Source organism: Oncorhynchus kisutch, linkage group LG5 (assembly GCF_002021735.2).
Source record: "Oncorhynchus kisutch isolate 150728-3 linkage group LG5, Okis_V2, whole genome shotgun sequence".
Taxonomy (NCBI): domain Eukaryota; kingdom Metazoa; phylum Chordata; class Actinopteri; order Salmoniformes; family Salmonidae; genus Oncorhynchus; species Oncorhynchus kisutch.
This window is the reverse complement of record NC_034178.2, coordinates 52,964,470-52,984,661: the sequence shown is the minus strand read 5'-3', so window position 1 is coordinate 52,984,661 and position 20,192 is coordinate 52,964,470. Positions and strand designations below refer to the sequence as shown.

At 45.3% G+C, this 20,192-nt stretch overlaps 1 protein-coding gene across 2 annotated transcripts in view; it reads left to right on the top strand.

Moving 5' to 3' along the window:
* The window catches only part of LOC109891240 (RNA-binding protein Musashi homolog 1), a 42,631-nt gene extending 24,537 nt beyond the window's left edge, over positions 1-18,094 (top strand). The window contains exons 7-14 of one of the 2 annotated variants that reach the window (XM_020483626.2): positions 1,359-1,407; positions 12,898-12,980; positions 13,124-13,241; positions 13,685-13,765; positions 14,364-14,420; positions 14,750-14,806; positions 14,981-15,135; positions 15,545-18,094. In XM_020483626.2, coding sequence (XP_020339215.1) covers positions 1,359-1,407; positions 12,898-12,980; positions 13,124-13,241; positions 13,685-13,765; positions 14,364-14,420; positions 14,750-14,806; positions 14,981-15,135; positions 15,545-15,583 — 639 coding nt within the window. In that variant the 3' untranslated portion in view covers positions 15,584-18,094. The remainder of the gene's footprint in view (positions 1-1,358; positions 1,408-12,897; positions 12,981-13,123; positions 13,242-13,684; positions 13,766-14,363; positions 14,421-14,749; positions 14,807-14,980; positions 15,136-15,544) is intronic. The other variant, XM_031825380.1, reaches the window with a different exon arrangement.
* The last annotated feature ends 2,098 nt before the right edge of the window (positions 18,095-20,192 follow it).

The following is a 20,192-nucleotide window of genomic DNA, read 5'->3' as shown; positions in this document are numbered from 1 at the left end:
GAATAGTAAACTTTGTGGAGAGGAGAAGAAAGAGAGAGAGTGAAACAAAGAGAGAACAGGACACAGAGTTTGTGAAAAGCTTATCCCCCTTACCAAACAGAGAGAGAGAGAGAATGGGGGAGAGAATAGTCCCTCCTCCACTCTTCGAAAAAAGGGTTCCAAAAGGGTTCTTCGGTCTCTCTTCTGGGTAAAGGGTTCTTTATGAAACCCAAAAGTGTTCTACCTCGAACCAAAGGGGTTCTACCTTGAACCAAAGGGGGTGTACACTGAACCAAAATGGGTTCTTCAAAGGGTTCTGTGGACAGCCGAATAACCATTTTATGGTTCTAGATAGCACTTTTTTTTCTAAGAGTGTGGAACTTTGGGAGTGAGTTAAACAGCAACTCTTTAACTTCACAGAGATGGGACCTCCTTTTCCTATCTCTTCTCATTCTCCACTTTTCTCTTTACCCCCCCCCCCCCCCCTTCTTTCCCCTGTCCCCCCTTCTTTCTGTCCTCCTTTGTCACCTGTCACCCCCCTGCTCGCTTCCTCTTTCTCCATCTGTTGGCCCCCTCTCCTCTCTTGCTCCAAAGGACAGGCCCTGAAGGAGGGACAATGAAGCCCCATGCTGTGTAATGGCCTGTGCGTGTGTGTGCGTGTGTGTGCGTGGTGTCCAAGCTTATCTCTCTCAATTAAGTTAAATTCAAACGGTTTTAATGGCATGGGGGGAAATGTGTTTACATTGCCAAAGCAAGTGGAATAGACAATCAACAAAAAGGGAAATAAACCACCAGAAATTAACTGTAAACATTTCACTCACAAACATTTTAAAAGAATATAGACATTGTTATATTATTGGCTATGTTGCAACAGTGTGGGAAATATTGCTGCTGTGGTGGCACTCTGTGGTATTTAACCTAATAGAAATGGGAGTTTATCAATATTGGATTTATATAAAATTCTTTGTGGGTCTATGTAATCTGAGGGAAATATGTATCTCTATACATTTGTCAGGAGGTTAGGAAGTGCAGCTCTGTTTCCAACTCATTTAGGCTGTGTGCCCATTGCCTACTATCTCCTCTTCAGAGCCAGGTCTGCCTATGGCAGCCTCTCTCAATAGCAAGGCTATGCTCACTGAGTCTGTACATAGTCAAAGCTTTCCTTCATTTTGGGTCAGTCACAGTGGTCAGGTATTCTGCCACTGTGTACTCTCTGTTTGGGCCAAATAACATTCCAGTTTGCTATGTTTTTGTTGTTGATTCATTCCAATGTTTAAAGGAGTTATCTTTTTGTTTTCTCATAATTTGTGTTGCTGTCCTGCAGCTCTGTGGAGTCTGTTTGTGTTTGTGAACTGTTTGTGTCTCTCTGTCTCTCATAGGTTGATGATGCCATGCTCATGTTCGACAAAACCACCAACAGACACAGAGGTATTGCCACGAAACACCAGCACACACACACACACATACACACACACATACACACACACACACACACACACACACACACACACACACACACACACACACACACACACACACACACACACACACACACACACACAATTAACATTTTACTGCAGTGGGCTAAATCAGGGTCACACAGAATCCCACAGAGATTCTTAGTGAGTCTTAAACGAATCTACTGTGAAACAAAAGTATACACCATATATATATATATATATATATATATATATATATATATATATATATATATATATATATATATATATACAGTGCCTTGCGAAAGTATTTTTTTGTGAAGAAACGACAACAAGTGGGACACAATCATGAAGTGGAACGACATTTATTGGATATTTCAAACTTTTTTAACAAATCAAAAACTGAAAAATTGGGCGTGCAAAATTATTCAGCCCCTTTACTTTCAGTGCAGCAAACTCTCTCCAGAAGTTCAGTGAGGATCTCTGAATGATCCAATGTTGACCTAAATGACTAATGATGATAAATACAATCCACCTGTGTGTAATCAAGTCTCCGTATAAATGCACCTGCACTGTGATAGTCTCAGAGGTCCGTTAAAAGCGCAGAGAGCATCATGAAGAACAAGGAACACACCAGGCAGGTCCGAGATACTGTTGTGAAGAAGTTTAAAGCCGGATTTGGATACAAAAAGATTTCCCAAGCTTTAAACATCCCAAGGAGCACTGTGCAAGCGATAATATTGAAATGGAAGGAGTATCAGACCACTGCAAATCTACCAAGACCTGGCCGTCCCTCTAAACTTTCAGCTCATACAAGGAGAAGACTGATTAGAGATGCAGCCAAGAGGCCCATGATCACTCTGGATGAACTGCAGAGATCTACAGCTGAGGTGGGAGACTGTCCATAGGACAACAATCAGTCGTATATTGCACAAATCTGGCCTTTATGGAAGAGTGGCAAGAAGAAAGCCATTTCTTAAAGATATCCATAAAAAGTGTTGTTTAAAGTTTCCCACAAGCCACCTGGGAGACACACCAAACATGTGGAAGAAGGTGCTCTGGTCAGATGAAACCAAAATTGAACCTTTTGGCAACAATGCAAAACGTTATGTTTGGCGTAAAAGCAACACAGCTCATCACCCTGAACACAACATCCCCACTGTCAAACATGGTGGTGGCAGCATCATGGTTTGGGCTTGCTTTTCTTCAGCAGGGACAGGGAAGATGGTTAAAATTGATGGGAAGTTGGATGGAGCCAAATACAGGACCATTCTGGAAGAAAACCTGATGGAGTCTGCAAAAGACCTGAGACTGGGACGGAAATTTGTCTTCCAACAAGACAATGATCCAAAGCATAAAGCAAAATCTACAATGGAATGGTTCAAAAATAAACATATCCAGGTGTTAGAATGGCTAGAAAGTGTGGTTAGAATGGTTAGAAAGTCCAGACCCTGAATCCAATCGAGAATCTGTGGAAAGAACTGAAAACTGCTGTTCACAAATGCTCTCCATGCAACCTCACTGAGCTCGAGCTGTTTTGCAAGGAGGAATGGGAAAAAAATTCAGTCTCTCGATGTGCAAAACTGATAGAGACATACCCCAAGCGAATTACAGCTGTAATCGCAGCAAAAGGTGGCGCTACAAAGTATTAACTTAAGGGGGCTGAATAATTTTGCACGCCCAATTTTTCCGTTTTTGATTTGTTAAAAAGGTTTGAAATATCCAATAAATGTCGTTCCACTTCACGATTGTGTCCCACTTGTTGTTGATTCTTCACAAAAAAATATATCTTTATGTTTGAAGCCTGAAATGTGGCAAAAGGTCGCAAAGTTCAAGGGGGCCGAATACTTTCGCAAGGCACTGTATGTCAGTAAACTCAGCAAAAAAAGAAACGTCCCCTTTTCAGGACCCTGTCTTTCAAAGATAATTTGTAAAAATCCAAAATCACTTCACAGATCTTCATTGTAAAGGGTTTAAGGCCAAGGCGCAGCGGATGTTGAGTTCCACATTTTTATTGAAAAGTGAAACATAAAGCAAAAACAAATAAATGAATAAACGAACAACTAAACGTGACTACGTGGTGCACAGGCACACACACAAACCAATATCCCACAAACACAGGTGGGAGAAATATCTACTTAAATATGATCCCCAATTAGAGACAATGATTACCAGCTGCCTCTAATTGGGAATCATACCAACATAGAAAATATAAATTAGAACACAACATAGAAATTATAAACTAGAATACCCCCTAGTCACGCCCTGACCTACTACACCATAGTAGGCCCCCTCCCTTCAAAGGTGCGGACTCCGGTCGAAAAACCTGAAACCAAATTTGGTGGTTAGGGGGGGTGACTAGTGTCGGTGGCGGCTCCGGGGCGGGTCGTAGCCCCCTCCCAGACCCCGGATCCGACCATGGAGTCAGGCTGAACGCAGAGGAGGACTCCGGCCCGGGAGCTGGGTTGGACGCCGTACCTGGACTGGGCATCGGCACAGAGGAAGGCTCCTGCCCTGGAGCGGAACTGGACACCGTACCTGGACTCTCTGGACCGTTGATCCTCGCTGGAGGTTCCGGACCATGGACCGTCGCTGGAGGTTCCGGACCGTGGAACATCGCTGGAGGTTCCTCACCGTGGACCTTCGCTGGAGGTTCCACATCGCGGACCGTCGCATGAGGTTCCGGACCGTGGACCGTCGCCAGAGGTTCCGGACCGTGGACCGTCGCAGGAGGTTCCGGACAATTTCCAAATGCCTGAAGGTACCACGTTCATCTGTACAAACAATTGTACCCATGTATAAACACCATGGGGCCACACAGCCGTCACACCACTCAGGAAGAAGACACGTTCTGTGTCCTAGATCAATCCAAGATGGCGTAGCAGTCAGACGTATTCGTCTTGTCGTGTCCCATGTATATATATTTTTCTTCGCATATCTTTTTATATTTTTCTAAACCCTTACTTCAAAATACTCTCCTGCAACCCGCCTCACCCAATGTGGTGTGGACCTGCTTTTTCTTTAAAGTATTTTTCTCTGCCTCTATTACTGGAATCTCTCCAACATAAACTAGCCAGCTAACTAGCCAGCTAACGGTCATCGGCTAACCCCTAGCTCGGAAAGCTCTCGCCAGTTTGTACACCGCGATTCAACCAGAGCATACCGGACCTATTTTTCTCTCCATATCCCCGGATTCCTATCGCAAGCTCTGAACCCTCTCACCTTCCGACCTTCGCAGCTAACGTCCCCTGAATGCTAGCTGTCTAGAGCACAATGGACTGTTGGCTTACAAGGCCCATCGAATTCATTCCGAAGCCACTAGCTAGCAGTCAAGTCAGAGCTAGTCGGACTTATTCTTCCCCATATCTCCGGATTCCTACCACAAGCTCTGAAGCAATTGTTTTCAAAACATTTTCATTATGATAAAAAAAATCCCCACCTGGAATTATAGCAGCTAACGACCCCTGAACGCACAGCGACTAATCTGCAGCCTGCTAGCTATCTAAAGCACATTGGACTGCTGGCTTAAGAGGCCCTTCGGACATATTTCTTCGGCCACTGTACATATTTTGCCAATTGGCCTGGTTTACCAAACGGAGCCCTGCTGATCCGTCCGCTGATGTAACTGCACGAGGGGGCCACAACAGACTGTCCTCCGTCGCATCATCCCTCTAAGGCCTTTCTGTTAGCCTGCTAGCCCGTGCCGCTAGCTGCTTGAAGCCACGCACTGGACTTGTATGATCATCCGGCTACGCATGCCTTTCCCTAACGTCACCATGCCGTGTCGATTGCTGTTCTGGTTTGTAACTATTGTTTTATTTCACTTTATTTCAATTCAGTTCCACCTCCCACACACGCAGTGACATCACTTGGTTTAAATGCTATTTCTAGAGATAATGTCTCTTTCATTATCACTATATGCACAGGTTTACCCCCACTGTATTCACATCCTACTATACCTTTGTCTGTACATTATGCCTTGAATATATTCTACCGTGCCCAGAAATCTGCTCCTTTTACTCTCTGTTCTGAACGTACTAGGTGTCCAGTTCTGTTAGTCTTTAGCCGTACCCTTATCCTACTCCTCCTCTGTTCCTCTGGTGATGGGGACCCCTCGATGTCCAGAGGGGGCGGAGGGACCTCCGGCACCTCACTTTCCTGCATGGGACCAGCTACCATCGGCCTGAGGAGAGACACATGAAACGAGGGGTTAATACGATAATACAAAGGGATTAACAATCGATAACACACCTCGTTTATTCTCCTCAGGACTTTAAATGGCCCTACACACTGCGGACCCAGCTTCCGGCAGGGCAGGCAGAGGGGCAGGTTTCGGGTCGAGAGCCAGACCCTGTCCCCCGGTGCAAACACGGGGGTCTCACTGCGGTGACGGTCAGCGCTCTTCTTCTGCCATCCACTCGCCTGACACAATGACTCCTGGACGGCTCTCCAGGTCTCCTTAGAGCGCTGCACCCACTCCTCCACCGCAGGAGCCTCGGTCTGGCTCTGATGCCATGGTGCCAGAACCGGCTGGTACCCCAACACGCACTCAAACGGTGACATGTTGGTAGAGGAGTGGCTTAGTGAGTTCTGGGCCACTTCTGCCCAGGGGATGTATCTCGCCCACTCCCCTGGCCGGTCCTGGCAATACGACCGCAGAAACCTACCCACCTCCTGGTTCACTCTCTCTATACCTGCCCATTACTCTCCGGGTGATAACCCGAGGTCAGGTTGACCGAGACCCCAGCCTCTCCATAAATGCCTGCCATACTCTGGACGTAAACTGGGAACCCCGATCAGAAACGATATCCTCGGGCACCCCGTAGTACCTCCGCAGTCTGCAGGACCGTAGGGAGCCCGGGCAACGGGATAAGACGTCAGGACTTAGAGAACCGATCCACAACGACCAGGATCGCCGTGTTCCCCTGAGACAGGGGAAGATCCGTAAGAAAATCCACCGATACATGGGACCACGGCCGTTGTGGAACGGGGAGGGGTTGTAATTTCCCTCGTGGCAAATGTCTAGGAGCCTTACTCTGATCGCATACCGAACAGGAGGAGACATAGAATCGCACGTCTCTCACCAGGGTAGGCCACCAGTACTTCCCTCTAAGACTTCGCACCATCCTCGAAATACCCGGGTGACCTGATGAGGGTAGACTATGTGCCCATCAAATCAATTGATCACGAACAGCGAGTGGCACGTACCTACGACCCTCCGGGCACTGTGGAGGCACAGGTTCCTCCCTTAGTGCCCGCTCGATGTCCGTGTCCACCTCCCATACTACCGATGCTACCAGCTTGGCAGCCGGAATGATGGGAGTAGGATCGATGGAACGGTCATCAGTGTCGTATAGGCGGGACAGAGCGTCGGCCTTAGTATTGAGGGAACCTGGTTGATCGTAAAACGAAATTGGGTGAAAAACATGGCCCACCTTGCCTGACGAAGATTCAGTCTCCTAGCTGATCGGATATACTCCAGGTTACGATGCTCAGTCCAGATGAGAAAAGGGTGCTTAGCCCCCTCAAGCCAGTGTCTCCACACCTTCAGAGCCTTAACCATGGCCAACAACTCCCTATCCCCCACATCATAATTTCTCTCCGCTGGCCCGAGCTTCCTTGAAAAAAAAGCACAGGGGCGGAGCTTCGGTGGCGTACCCGAGCGCTGGGAGAGCACAGCTCTAACCCCAGCCTCGGATGCGTCCACCTCAACTATAAATGCCAAAGAAGGGTCCGGATGCACCAACACTAGCGCTTCGGTGAACAGCGCCTTCAAACGGCGGAACGCTCCGTCCGCCTCTGCTGACCACTGCAAACGCACCGGGCCCCCCTTCAGCAGTGAGGTAATAGGGGCCGCCACCTGGCCAAAGCCCCGGATAAACCTCTGGTAGTAATTGGCAAACCCTAACAACCGCTGCACCTCCTTTACCGTGGTGGGAGTCGGCCAATTACGCACGACCTTGACTCGATCACCCTCCATTACCACCCCCGAGGTGGAAATGCGATAACCCAGGAAGGAAACGGCTCGTTTGGAAAATTCACATTTCTCTGCCTTCACATACAGGTCATGCTCCAGCAGTCGCCCAAGAACCTTGCGCACCAGAGACACATGCTCGGCTTGTGTAGCGGAGTAGATCAAGATGACGTCAATATACACCACTACACCCTGTCCGTGCAGGTCTCTGAGAATCTCATCAACGAAGGATTGAAAGATGGCTGGAGCATTCTTTAACCCGTACGGCATGACGGGGTACTCATAATGGCCAGATGTGGTACTAAATGCGGTTTTCCACTCATCTCCCTCCCGAAATAGGCACCAGATTATACGCGCTCCTGAGATCCAGTTTCGTGACAAATCGTGCCCCGTGAAATGATTCCACCGCCGTAGTGATGAGAGGTAGTGGGTAACTAAAACCCACAGTGATGGAATTTAGACCTCGATAATCTATACACGGACGCAAACCACCCTCCTTTTTCTTCATGAAAAAGAAACTCGAGGAGACGGGTGACATGGAGGGCCGAATGTACCCCTGTCCCAGAGCCTCCGTGACATATGTCTCCATAGCCAACGTCTCCTCCTGGGACAACGGATACAGTGACTCCTGGGGAGTGCAGCGTTTACCTGGAGGTTTATCACGCAATCCCCCTGTCGATGGGGTGGTAATAGGGTCGCCTTCTTCTTACTGAAAGTGATAGCCAAATCGGCATACTCAGCAGGAATGCGCACGGTGGACACCTGGTCTGAACTCTCCACCGTTGTCGCACCGATGGAAACTCCTAAACACCTGCCTGAACACTCATCAGACCACCCCTGGAGTTTAGGATTGTGAATAGCCAGCCAGGGAATCCGCAGCACCACCGGAAACGATAAGGAACAGACTAATCCGCTCCTTATGATCCCCCCCACGTAATCAACTCCAGAGGAATCGTGGCCTCCCTGACCAGCCCTGACCCTAACGGTCGACTATCTAAGGAGTGCACGGGGAAGGGGGGGTCTACCTTAACTAACGGAATCCTCAACCTCTGAGCGAGTCCGCGATCTATAAAATTCCTCGCTGTGCCTGAATCGACTAGCGCCTTATGCTGCAGAGAGGGGAAAAACTTAAGGAAACAGATTAACAAAAACATGTGTCCAACAGGAAGCTCTGGGAGAGTGTGGTGCTGACTCACCTGGGGTGACCGAGGAGTGTTCCGCCTGCCCTCTCGACTCCCAAATGGACTCCTCCAGCACCGACCGGAAGTGTGCTCTCTCCGGCCACAATGGGTACAGGAGGAGCCTCCTCCTCCGGTCTACCCAGACGCAGCCCCTCCTAGCTCCATCGGGATTGGAGCGGGGGGGGGGGGGGGGGCAGGTGGTGGAACTGACAGGACCCAGAACGTCAGCGAGCAGCCAGCAGATGGTCTAGCCGGATAGACATGTCGATCAGCTCATCCAAGCTGAGCGTAGTGTCCCGACAAGCCAGCTCCCTGCGGACGTCCTCTCTTAGGCTACACCTATAATGGTCTATCAGGGCCCTGTCGTTCCACCCAGCTCCAGCGGCCAAAGTCCGGAAATCCAATGCAAAGTCCTGCGCGCTCCTCGTCCCCTGCCGGAGATGGAACAACCTCTCACCCGCCGCTTGGCCCTCCGGAGGATGATCGAACACAGCCCGGAAACGGCGGGTGAACTCCAGGTAGTGGCCCCTCGCTGAGTCGGGCCCGTTCCAAACGGCGTTGGCCCACTCCAGGGCCCTACCCATCAGGCAGGAGACATGGACACTCACGCTCTCCTCGTCCGAGGGAGCAGGCCGAACGGTGGCCAGGTAGAACTCTAGTTGTAGCAGAAATCCTTGGCACCCCGCCGCGCTCCATCGTACTCCCTCGGAGGCGTGATGCGCAGAGCGCATATTTAATATATATGTATATATGTGTATATATATATATATATGTATGTATATAGTATATACACTGCTCAAAAAAATAAAGGAAACACTAAAATAACACATCCTAGATCTGAATGAATGAAATATTCTTATTAAATACTTTTTTCTTTACATAGTTGAATGTGTGACAACAAAATCACACAAAAATTATCAATGGAAATCAAATTTATCAACCCATGGAGGTCTGGATTTGGAGTCACACTCAAAATTAAAGTGGAAAACCACACTACAGGCTGATCCAACTTTGATGTAATGTCCTTAAAACAAGTAAAATGAGGCTCAGTAGTGTGTGTGGCCTCCACGTGCCTGTATGACCTCCCTACAACGCCTGGGCATGCTCCTGATGAGGTGGCGGATGGTCTCCTGAGGGAACTCCTCCCAGACCTGAACTAAAGCATCCGCCAACTCCTGGACAGTCTGTGATGCAACGTTGGTGGATGGAGCGAGACATGATGTCCCAGATGTGCTCAATTGGATTCAGGTCTGGGGAACGGGCAGGCCAGTCCATAGCATCAATGCCTTCCTCTTGCAGGAACTGCTGACACACTCCAGCCACATGAGGTCTTGCATTAGGAGGAACCCAGGGCCAACCGCACCAGCATATGGTCTCGCAAGGGGTCTGAGGATCTCATTTCGGTACCTAATGGCAGTCAGGCTACCTCTGGCGAGCACATGGAGGTCTGTGCGGCCCCCCAAAGAAATGCCAACCCACACCATGACTGACCCACCGCCAAACCGGTCATGCTGGAGGATGTTGCAGGCAGCAGAACGTTCTCCACGGCGTCTCCAGACTGTCACGTCTGTCACATGTGCTCAGTGTGAACCTGCTTTCATCTGTGAAGAGCACAGGGCGCCAGTGGCGAATTTGCCAATCTTGGTGTTCTCTGGCAAATGCCAAACGTCCTGCACGGTGTTGGGCTGTAAGCACAACCCCCACCTGTGGACGTCAGGCCCTCATACCACCCTCATGGAGTCTGTTTCTGACCGTTTGAGCAGACACATGCACATTTGTGGCCTGTTGGAGGTCATTTTGCAGGGCTCTGGCAGTGCTCCTCCTGCTCCTCCTTGCACAAAGGCGGAGGTAGCGGTCCTGCTGCTGGGTTGCTGCCCTCCTACGGCCTCCTCCACGTCTCCTGGTGTACTGGCCTGTCTCCTGGTAGCGCCTCTATGCTCTGGATACTACGCTGACAGACACAGCAAACCTTCTTGCCACAGGTCGCATTGATGTGCCATCCTGGATGAGCTGCACTACCTGAGCCACTTGTGTGGGTTGTAGACTCCATCTCATGCTACCACTAGAGTGAAAGCACCGCCAGCATTCAAAAGTGACCAAAACATCAGCCAGGAAGCATAGGAACTGAGAAGTGGTCTGTGCTTATCACCTGCAGAACCACTCCTTTATTGGGGGGGTCTTGCTAATTGCCTATAATTTCCACTTGTTGTCTATTCCATTTGCACAACAGCATGTGAAATTGATTGTCAATCAGTGTTGCTTCCCAAGTGGACAGTTTGATTTCACAGAAGTGTGATTGACTTGGAGTTACATTGTGTTGTTTAAGTGTTCCCTTTATTTTTTTGGAGCAGTGTAGTATATATTTATAAAAATATTAATATTATACAGTGGACACCTAAGCCTATAGGCATTTGCATGCAATGCCCTGATACATTTAGTGCTCAAATCTCTGACAGCTGAACCATGAGGTCGACAATTATTGTTTTAGAAAAGTAGCCTAAACAAAACCTGTTAAGTTTTAGGCTGGAAAGTTGTACATATTCTACACATCGAAACACATGGAATTATGTTTTTGTAATTTGTTATAGGCTGTTTTTAAGGACAAGTAAATGTGGCTCATTTGGCCAACATCCCTAGTTTATTGATGGCGCTGGCTGCAGCAGTTTGTATCTGAATGCATATGGATGTCCATTGCATTTCTCAAATGTCCAGTAAATTAAAATTTTCCCAGTCATGTTGTCCAGCGCCAAATGTTCCTAAAGGAAACTGAAATGGCATATTGTTTTTTGGAAGATTTAGAATATTCACATGAAAAGTTGTCGTCAGTTGGATGGAAACCTAGCTAAAGACTCTGGCAAGGGTGCTAGTCCAGTGTCACTTTGATTATGCCTGCACATGGTTCACCTGCAGCCCCAAACATCTAAAGAATAAGCTACCAGCCAAACAAGCTTGTAAGAACTGTACTTAAACTCCTCCCTAATTTTTTCGTCTCGGTCTCTGTAATTTGTCTGTTTCTCTGTAATGTGTATGTATCTCTGTAATGTGTCTGTATCTCTGTACTGTGTCGGTATCTATGTAATGTGTATGTATCTCTGTACTGTGTCGGTATCTCTGTAATGTGTCTGTATCTCTGTACTGTGTCGGTATCTATGTAATGTGTATGTATCTCTGCACTGTGTCGGTATCTCTGTAATGTGTCTGTATCTCTGTAATGTGTCTGTATCTCTGTACTGTGTCGGTATCTCTGTACTGTGTCGGTATCTATGTAATGTGTATGTATCTCTGTACTGTGTCGGTATCTCTGTAATGTGTCTGTATCTCTGTAACTGTATATGTATTTATGTCAAAAATAGGGACCACAATGGAAGTAAGCCCCCAACTTTATTGTGTAATCCTGGTCACTTTGTGTAAAAAACTTTTTTTTAACTGACAAATAAAATCAATCAAGCAAATCAAGCCAAACTGTGCATAATTGATAAATGGAAAGAGACTTCTGACATTCGGAGATTGTCAAGCCTTCGATACTGAGTAAGCCTACACGGTAGGGAGGGATGTGTATTTTCTGTTTGTTGAGATCTATTTATTGTTGAAAACGCAAACCATGATATTGAATAGCTCAAAGTCGGTATGCTTTGTTTTTTGGTTGTGTGGTGCATTGGCACAGAAACCTGTTGGTGGAAAATCCCCAGTACAAAGGTAGGGTCATGTGAAAAATGTTGGAACTTTGGGGAGGGAGGCGCATTTTTTTTAATGCCACTTTGAGTTGGACCAGCCCCCCCTTAATTCCGATCTGTCCGTAATGGGGTAGGGAGAGAGAGGGAGAAGGGGTAGAGACCAGGTGAGTCTCAATACTTTGATGTCGTCTCCGCTACCTATTTGTTCTTTCATCTGAAAGGGATTGAATAGTTGAAAGCAAATAAAGCATGCTCTGAGGGAGAAAGGAAGGGTATATATAGATTTACCAAGGCAAGTCAGTTAAGAACTAATTATTATTTACAATGATGGCTTATGAACAGTGGGTTAACTGCCATTTTCAGGGGGCAGAACGACAGATTTTTACCTTGTCAGCTCAGGGATTTGATCTAACAACTTTTCGGTTACTAGCCCGAAAAGTGAGGGAAAAGTGAGCATTAAAGGGGCTGTGTCCCAATCATTAACTTTCTTTCCTTGCCTCTTCCCCTCATCTCCTTGTCTTCATTGGTGATCCCTAACCTGAAAGAACTGGACATGTGAAGTCATGATTGCAGTCAGTCTGATAGAAATGTAAAATAAATGGCCATAGTGGAAAGCTAAAGCAGTCTGTCTGTGTTCCTGTGTCCCCCAGGTTTCGGCTTTGTGACCTTTGAGAATGAAGACATGGTGGAAAAAGTGTGTGAGATCCACTTCCACGAAATCAACAACAAAATGGTATGTATGTGGACAACATGTACAGTGTGTATGTGGACAACATGTACAGAATGTGTATGTGCGAGTGTGTGTGTGTCAGTGTTGATGGCGAGGAGTGTGTGTCTTTGTGCAGAATATCTAAAAGTATTAGCTTTCATCTCCAGGTGGAGTGCAAGAAAGCCCAGCCCAAGGAAGTGATGTCACCGACGGGTACGGCTCGAGGTCGTGCCAGGATTATGCCCTACGGCGTGGACGCTTTCATGCTGGGGATCGGCATGCTGAGTAAGAACAGAACATCAATAACACAGTCATGTTGCCACCACTAAACACTGGAACCATATTCACAAAGCGTCTCTGAGTAGGGGTGCTGATCTAGGATCAGTTTTGTGTTTTGAATTCACAATGAATACGATTTACATGATATAACCGGGGAGACCTGATCCTAGATCAACACTCCTACTTAAAGAAGCTTTATGAGTTCAGGACCAGTACTGGAGAGCAGGGCTAAAGAGATGGGAGGAGAGGTAGAGGGAGAAGGTGTTTCAGTGGAACTCAAGTAAGCCATGGCCCACAGTGAAATCATTGTCTCTTGCTCCACCTAGTTATGGCAACAGCATGGTACAGAGTTGTAGTGCTAGTTGCTACATGCTACATGAGGTCTAATATCTCCTTCAGCCTTGTTCAGCCATATCCTGATGGGTATTTATTTGTCTCTCTCTTCGCAGGCTACCCAGGCTTCCAAGCAGCTACGTACGCTAGCCGCAGCTACCCTGGCATCGCTCCTGGATACACCTACCAGTTCCCTGGTATGAACATCACTCTCTGTCACATTGATTCATGGAGAGATTGAGTTACAGATGTACAGACGACTTGAGCCTGTTATTCATCCAAAGATCTGCCTAGGAAACAATGCATTGGCCTAGTGATCCAAACAGATACATATTGATGTTATTTTTATGTTAGTTGATAAACATATACACACACCTACACTTTATACTCCATATATAAGCACATATAGCAGAGTATCTGGCTGCTTGTAGATTTCAGAGAGTTGTATTTAGGATTTCTCATCCTCCGCTTCCCGGTCCTCTTCTCCATTTCCCCTCCCCTCTCATGGTAAAAGTAATCTTGCAATCTGTTAAAATGTGCTGTACTTCTATCTCCCTCCCCATCGCCTAATTTTCTTCTTCTTTCGTGTCTACTCTCCCCTCGCGGCTCTTCCTTCCTCTCCTTTTTCCCTACCACCCTTCTCCCCTGTAGTCTCTTCACTGTAAATTGCTTTCTTGTGTGTGTTATGTGTGTGTGTGTGTGTGTGTGCGTGTGCGTGCGCGTGCGCGCGTGCGTCGGTAGGCACATGGATGGTGTTTGTATTAAAAAAGCGCTCTCTTGACATTTCTGTTCTAGAATTCCATTTAGAGAGGACCCCCCTTCTGACATCACCCCACCCCTCTGAGCTCACAGGTCAGTGACTCCTCTAAGATCTACAAGCAGCTCTCTTTCTCTTTATTTGCAAGGCAACAGCGCAAGCCTGTTGCGGAATGGTGTAATGGCCCTCCTTTTCCAATCGGGAAGAGTTCAAGCGTAATAACTTTGATATAAACGCAACTTTTTGAAACAACAAAAAATATTGGTGATCACGGAATTGACCGCAGCAATGTAAAGCTTGGATATTTTTTGCATGGTTTCACCATCTTTAAAACTGTCAACTACCTGACGATGAATGGTTTGGTGAACTAAATTCGCACACTGCCAAACACTGTGAAATTGTCCCTCTCTCCTCTGTCCCTCAGCCATTCCACTGTCAGCCTACGGACCAATGGCAGCGGCAGCAGCAGCTGCTATGAGAGGTAAAGATAATTCTCCTTCATCATTCTGTTTGTGTCTGTCTGTCTGTCGTCCATGTGTATGTGACTGACTGACTGTCTCTCTCTCCCCTCTCCCTGTCTCTCTCTCTCTCTCTCTCTCTCTCTCTCTCTCTCTCTCTCTCTCTCTCTCTCTCTCACTCACTCTCACACTCTCAGGTTCCACCCAGTCACGTAACTCAGGCTACCTGGGCACCAGCAGCCCTGGGCCAATGGCTGACCTGTATGCAGCAGCAAGTCAGGACTCAGCAGTCAGCAGCTATCTCAGCACAGCCAGTCCTGGCCCCAACTCAGGATTTGGCCACGGTCTCGGGGTACGTCACTATCACTGAGACAGAACAGGGTCGTTGTGTTCATTAGGGCAAACCATAGCAAAATGATTTGCAATGGAAAATGAGCATTTCTTATTTGACAAGTCCAGGTAGTCCTTCCTTGCTTCAGTCTGTTTTGTTCCTTTTGGTTCCTAATGAATACAACATAGGGTTGGAATATCGCAAAGAGGGATCTATAAGAATCAGCTAAAGGAGCCCGCTTGGTGGCATTATGGCATGTATCTGATGCTAGGGGAAACCAGGGGTTTGCTTACCAGTTTAATATGGAAGTGTATGACAAATGACAAATCACTGCACTATTTGCAATTTTGTTTAATCATCTCCTTTCTGAATTTCAAAATATCTACCAGCTGCACTCTCTAATAGTCTGTGTGTCTCTCTTCTTTCTCAGGGTCCTCTGATCGCAGCCTTTACCAACGGGTACCACTAAGTAGATTCAGCCACCGGACACGGAAGGAGGTTTCTTCTGCTGACGAGCCAATCAAACTGCTGTGTGCCTACCCATGGCACAATCCAATTGGCAGCCACAGGTCAAACCCCACCCCTGGCTCCTTCTGAATCCACCCACCGACTGAAGAAGATATTTTATATTTTAGACTCCTGGATCTTGTATTACTGTACTAATATCACTTCCTCTTCTCCGTCCCTTGTTTCTTCTATTCTTTACCTTCACGTAGGTTTATTTAATTCGATTCCAATGCTGTTTCTTTAAAAAAAATATTGTTCTGACAGAAAAATACATGTGAAAAGAACGACTGTGGGTTGCGCTCATGGCAAACACAGATTCTGTCAGATGTATTTTTACTTTATATCTGAGGAATTTCTATTTAATCACAATGTTTTGATTTATTGTCTGCTCCTTTGACCTCCCTTTAATGTGTTACTGAGGTGAGATGGAGAGAACGAGGAGAATAGAGGGGTAGAGAGAAGTGAAATGGCGTGTGGGATTGGGTCTCCTTGTCAAAAGGAGTACGTAACCCATTTTAAACAGCGGAAGAACAAAGAAATGATGTCCCAGGAAACATGAAAAGAAAACTCAAATGTATATTTTGATAGTTTTTAAAACAAAACATTTGTAATATTGTTATTAATATTGAACGTAATGATGATAATCGGTAAGGTATTTTATTCCGTAATTGGTTTTGAAAGGAATATTTTATTTCCTTCCTGTAAAATATTGTATATAGAGTTTGAGGGGGGGGGGGGTTGTACTTTGATTGGCAGGTAAGGTTACTATTAATCGTTCGGGCGCCATTTAAACTGGAAGTCTTTTTAACTTCTACTTGAAAGTGGCTATCCTCTAAGCATTTCTTTAGTGTTTAGGCCAACAACATGCATGAGCAGGGTTGAAGACTAGATGATATTTGTAAATAAGTCGGAATGATAAGATCCTATTCATTAGAAATTGGTTTCAGAGATTATCCAAAAGTAACAACAAGAGAACACGCTTGAATTTACATGCAGTTGAGTTTCATTCCGTGTCTTACTGTAAACATTTATTAACTGTAGTGGGTGAATTCCAAATCTGCATTTTGTCATACAACGCTACAACAGAGTTATTTTGGATTTGTGACAGTAACCGGTTTCTATTGAATCGAGCCCCTTAAAGGCAGAGTCTTATCACGTCAAATGAACATAAAAATAGAATTACTTGAATGGAGATTCCCATTCTAGTAATTCTAGTTATATGGACATGGCATCCACGTATCCCTCAGAAGAACTTGAATTGGAACAGATGATTGGATAAGGAAAAACTTAAATGAGGTCCTGTTTTTTATATATATTGGCTATGGTGAGGGTGCATGGGTGGGGTTAAGGGGGGTTGGGTGGGGTTAAGGGGGATTGGGTGGGCTTTAATACAGCTTTTTGGTGGGATATATTTTGTGCTATTTTAGGTATATTTTGTGCTATTTTAGGTATATTTTGCGCTATTTTCCTTCATTATGTTTTTTCTTTCTTTCTTGGTGTTCAATGTACGGGTCATATGGACCATAGAAACAAATGAAGGACATACTTAACAAAGCAATTGACTCTTAAAATACTATTACATCATGGTTGTATTTGTCCTTTGATGACTTTTGAAAGTGCGTGCGTCATTATGTGTGAAAGTGTGTTTGTGTGTGTGAGTGTTTGTGTACACACACAATAGTGAGGTGAAGTATGGAACTAGCAACATTCGACAGTTGAGATGCATTTATTTTTATTTTGGTACAGCCATTTTGGTACTGATATGTTTGCCTGGTTCCATTTAGTCTAACACCCCGCACATAGGGACTAGGGCTAGATAAATCCAAATAGAATAGGGCCTCTGTCCCAGTCAGTACAGAAAATAGGTATACACAGACCAGTAGCTGAAAGGGAGGAGGAGACAGAGTGTCACAAAGCTATTTCAATGAAAATCACATGCATTTTGTATATTTTCCTCAATGTCTTCCAATAAACATGAAAAAGAATCTCCCATTTTGAACTGGCTAGTACTGCCCTTTTCCGACTGGCTGGGTCACTACACAAAACTACTGCTGGACACGAACACTGTAACTTTTTAACTTACAAAAAGCAATAAGTTATTTTTTACCTTAGAAATAATAATGATATTAATAGCAATATGAGTATTGATAATTCCATGGCATTAAGACTTATTTTCAGAAGAAAAAAAAACTATATTTTTCTTTTGTACGATTTCGTTCCACATGTACAATAATGATTCAGTGATTTTTAAGACGCTGGTGTTTTTAGTTTTTGTTTGTGTTGATGCTTTCTTCAGGGTCGGGAAAGGGGCAAGGCCTTGGTTGTTAAAGCTCCAAGGTCTTTACCAACACTGTAACTAACATTTATTTGGACTGTTCCCCGCCCGCTTTGTCATATGTATTTCTTATTTTGTTCTACTCTGGAAATTTCAATTTTACAATTCCTAATAAATTATTTTAAAGCATTCCACTGAGATTGTGGTTCTGTTTGTTTTTCTGAGAGTTCGAGACTAAGTTGTATGAAAGCAGATGAATACCAAAACAAATATTTTGATTTAAATTTGTATTTGTTTTGGCATGAATCTGCTTCCATAAATGTAGGTGTAACATAAATAAATATTGATGAATATTGTATGTATTTTGACGGTTGTCCTATTGCAAGTTATACAATGCGTTATTGGGTCACAGTGTTGCAATTTTATTTTAGAATGTCTTGAAATGCTGAGGTGAATGCTGAGGTGTAGTCAATGAATAGCATTCTCACATAGGTGTTCCTTTTGTCCAGGTGGGAAAGGGCAGTGTGGAGTGCAATATAGATTGCATCATCTGTGGATCTTTTGGGGCGGTATGCAAATTGGAGTGGGTCTTGGGTTTCTGGGATAATGGTGTTGATGTGAGCCATGACCAGCCTTTCAAAGCACTTCATGGCTACAGACATGAGTGCTACAGGTTGGTAGTCATTTAGGCAGGTTACCTTGGTGTTCTTGGGCACAGGGACTATGGTAGTCTGCTTGAAACATGTTGGTATTACAGACTCCATCAGGAACAGGTTGAAAATGTCAGTGAAGACACTTGCCAGTTGGTCAGCGCTTGCTCGGAGTACACGTCCGGGTAATCCGTCTTGTGAATGTTGACCTGTTTAAAGTTCTTACTCACATCGGCTATGGAGAGTGTGATCACACAGTCTTCTGGAACAGCTGATGCTCTCATGCATGCTTCAGTGTTGCTTGCCTCGAAGTGAGCATAGAAGTGATTTAGCTCGTCTGGTAGGCTCGTGTCTCTCGTGTCGATGTGCTCCCCTTTGTAGTCTGTAATAATTTGCAAGCCCTGCCACATCCGACCAGCGTCAGATCCGGCGTAGTACGATTCAATCTTAGTCCTGTATTGACGATTTCCCTGTTTGATGGTTAGTCTGAGGGCACAGATCTACCCTTTAGCTCAGTGAGGATTTTGCCTGTAACGCATGGCTTCTGGTTGGGGTATGTACATATGGTCACTGTGTGACTTCATCGATGCACTTATTGATGAAGCCAGTGACTGATGTGGTGTACTCCTCAATGCCATCGAAATAATCCCGGAACATATTCCAGTCTGTGCTAGCAAAACAGTCCTGTAGTTTAGCATCTGCGTCATCTGACCACTTCAACATCGTAGCCCTGGTCTCAGTACTGGTGAGTAGGGGACATCCCAAGCATATGGGAAACAGTTTACTCACTGACTAATTTATGTGTTAAAGCTGATATAAGTTTATAGAATACTGAATGAGAAATATATAGAAACATTTCAATTCTTGAGCGAGGTATATGCAGTGTGTAACGTCCTGAAAAGTAGGCCAACATCAGGTACATTTCCATGAAAGGAAAAGCCAGTGTAGAGTGTGATATATTGCATGATGAATACATTGTAAACATATGGGCTATTGTATTTCACAATATTTACAATTATACAAATAATCCTATTTTCATGTTCTGTTGCTGTAGTAATTTTTTTATTTTTAAGTTTTAAGTTCAATTTATTGGAAACGTCCATAATAATCTGTCTAGATTTTTGGGAAAATGTAGCAATGCTTGTAAAAATATAGTCTCTGTTAGCAGTTATTCAAAAGCATGGGGAAAGTGGAGGAGAGCGCACAGAGCAGAGGCTGCTCTGCTCTAGTCATTTCCCTATGCTTTTGAATGCAATATTAATCTGGTTAACAATCCGCTTCCATGTTGTTTCTCTGTGATCCCAGCAACACGCAGTAAACATTGAGATCTGGTGTACCAGCTAAAATGCTTGGCAGGACAAAGTGCTACTCTGCAATTCTCACATGGTCTTAAGCTAACGTTACATGTCAGTACATAAGATACAGAGTTGAGAGCTGGCTGATCACACTAGGATCTGTAGCCCAACTTCCCCACGATGTGTGCGTGTGTGTGTCATACAGTGCCTTCAGAAAGCATTCCCACTCCTTAACTTTTCCCACTTTTTGTTGTGTTACATCCATAATTTAAAATGAATAAATGTAGATTGTGTGTCACTGGCCAACATACCATACGCCATAATGTGAAAGTGGAATTCTGTTTTTAGATT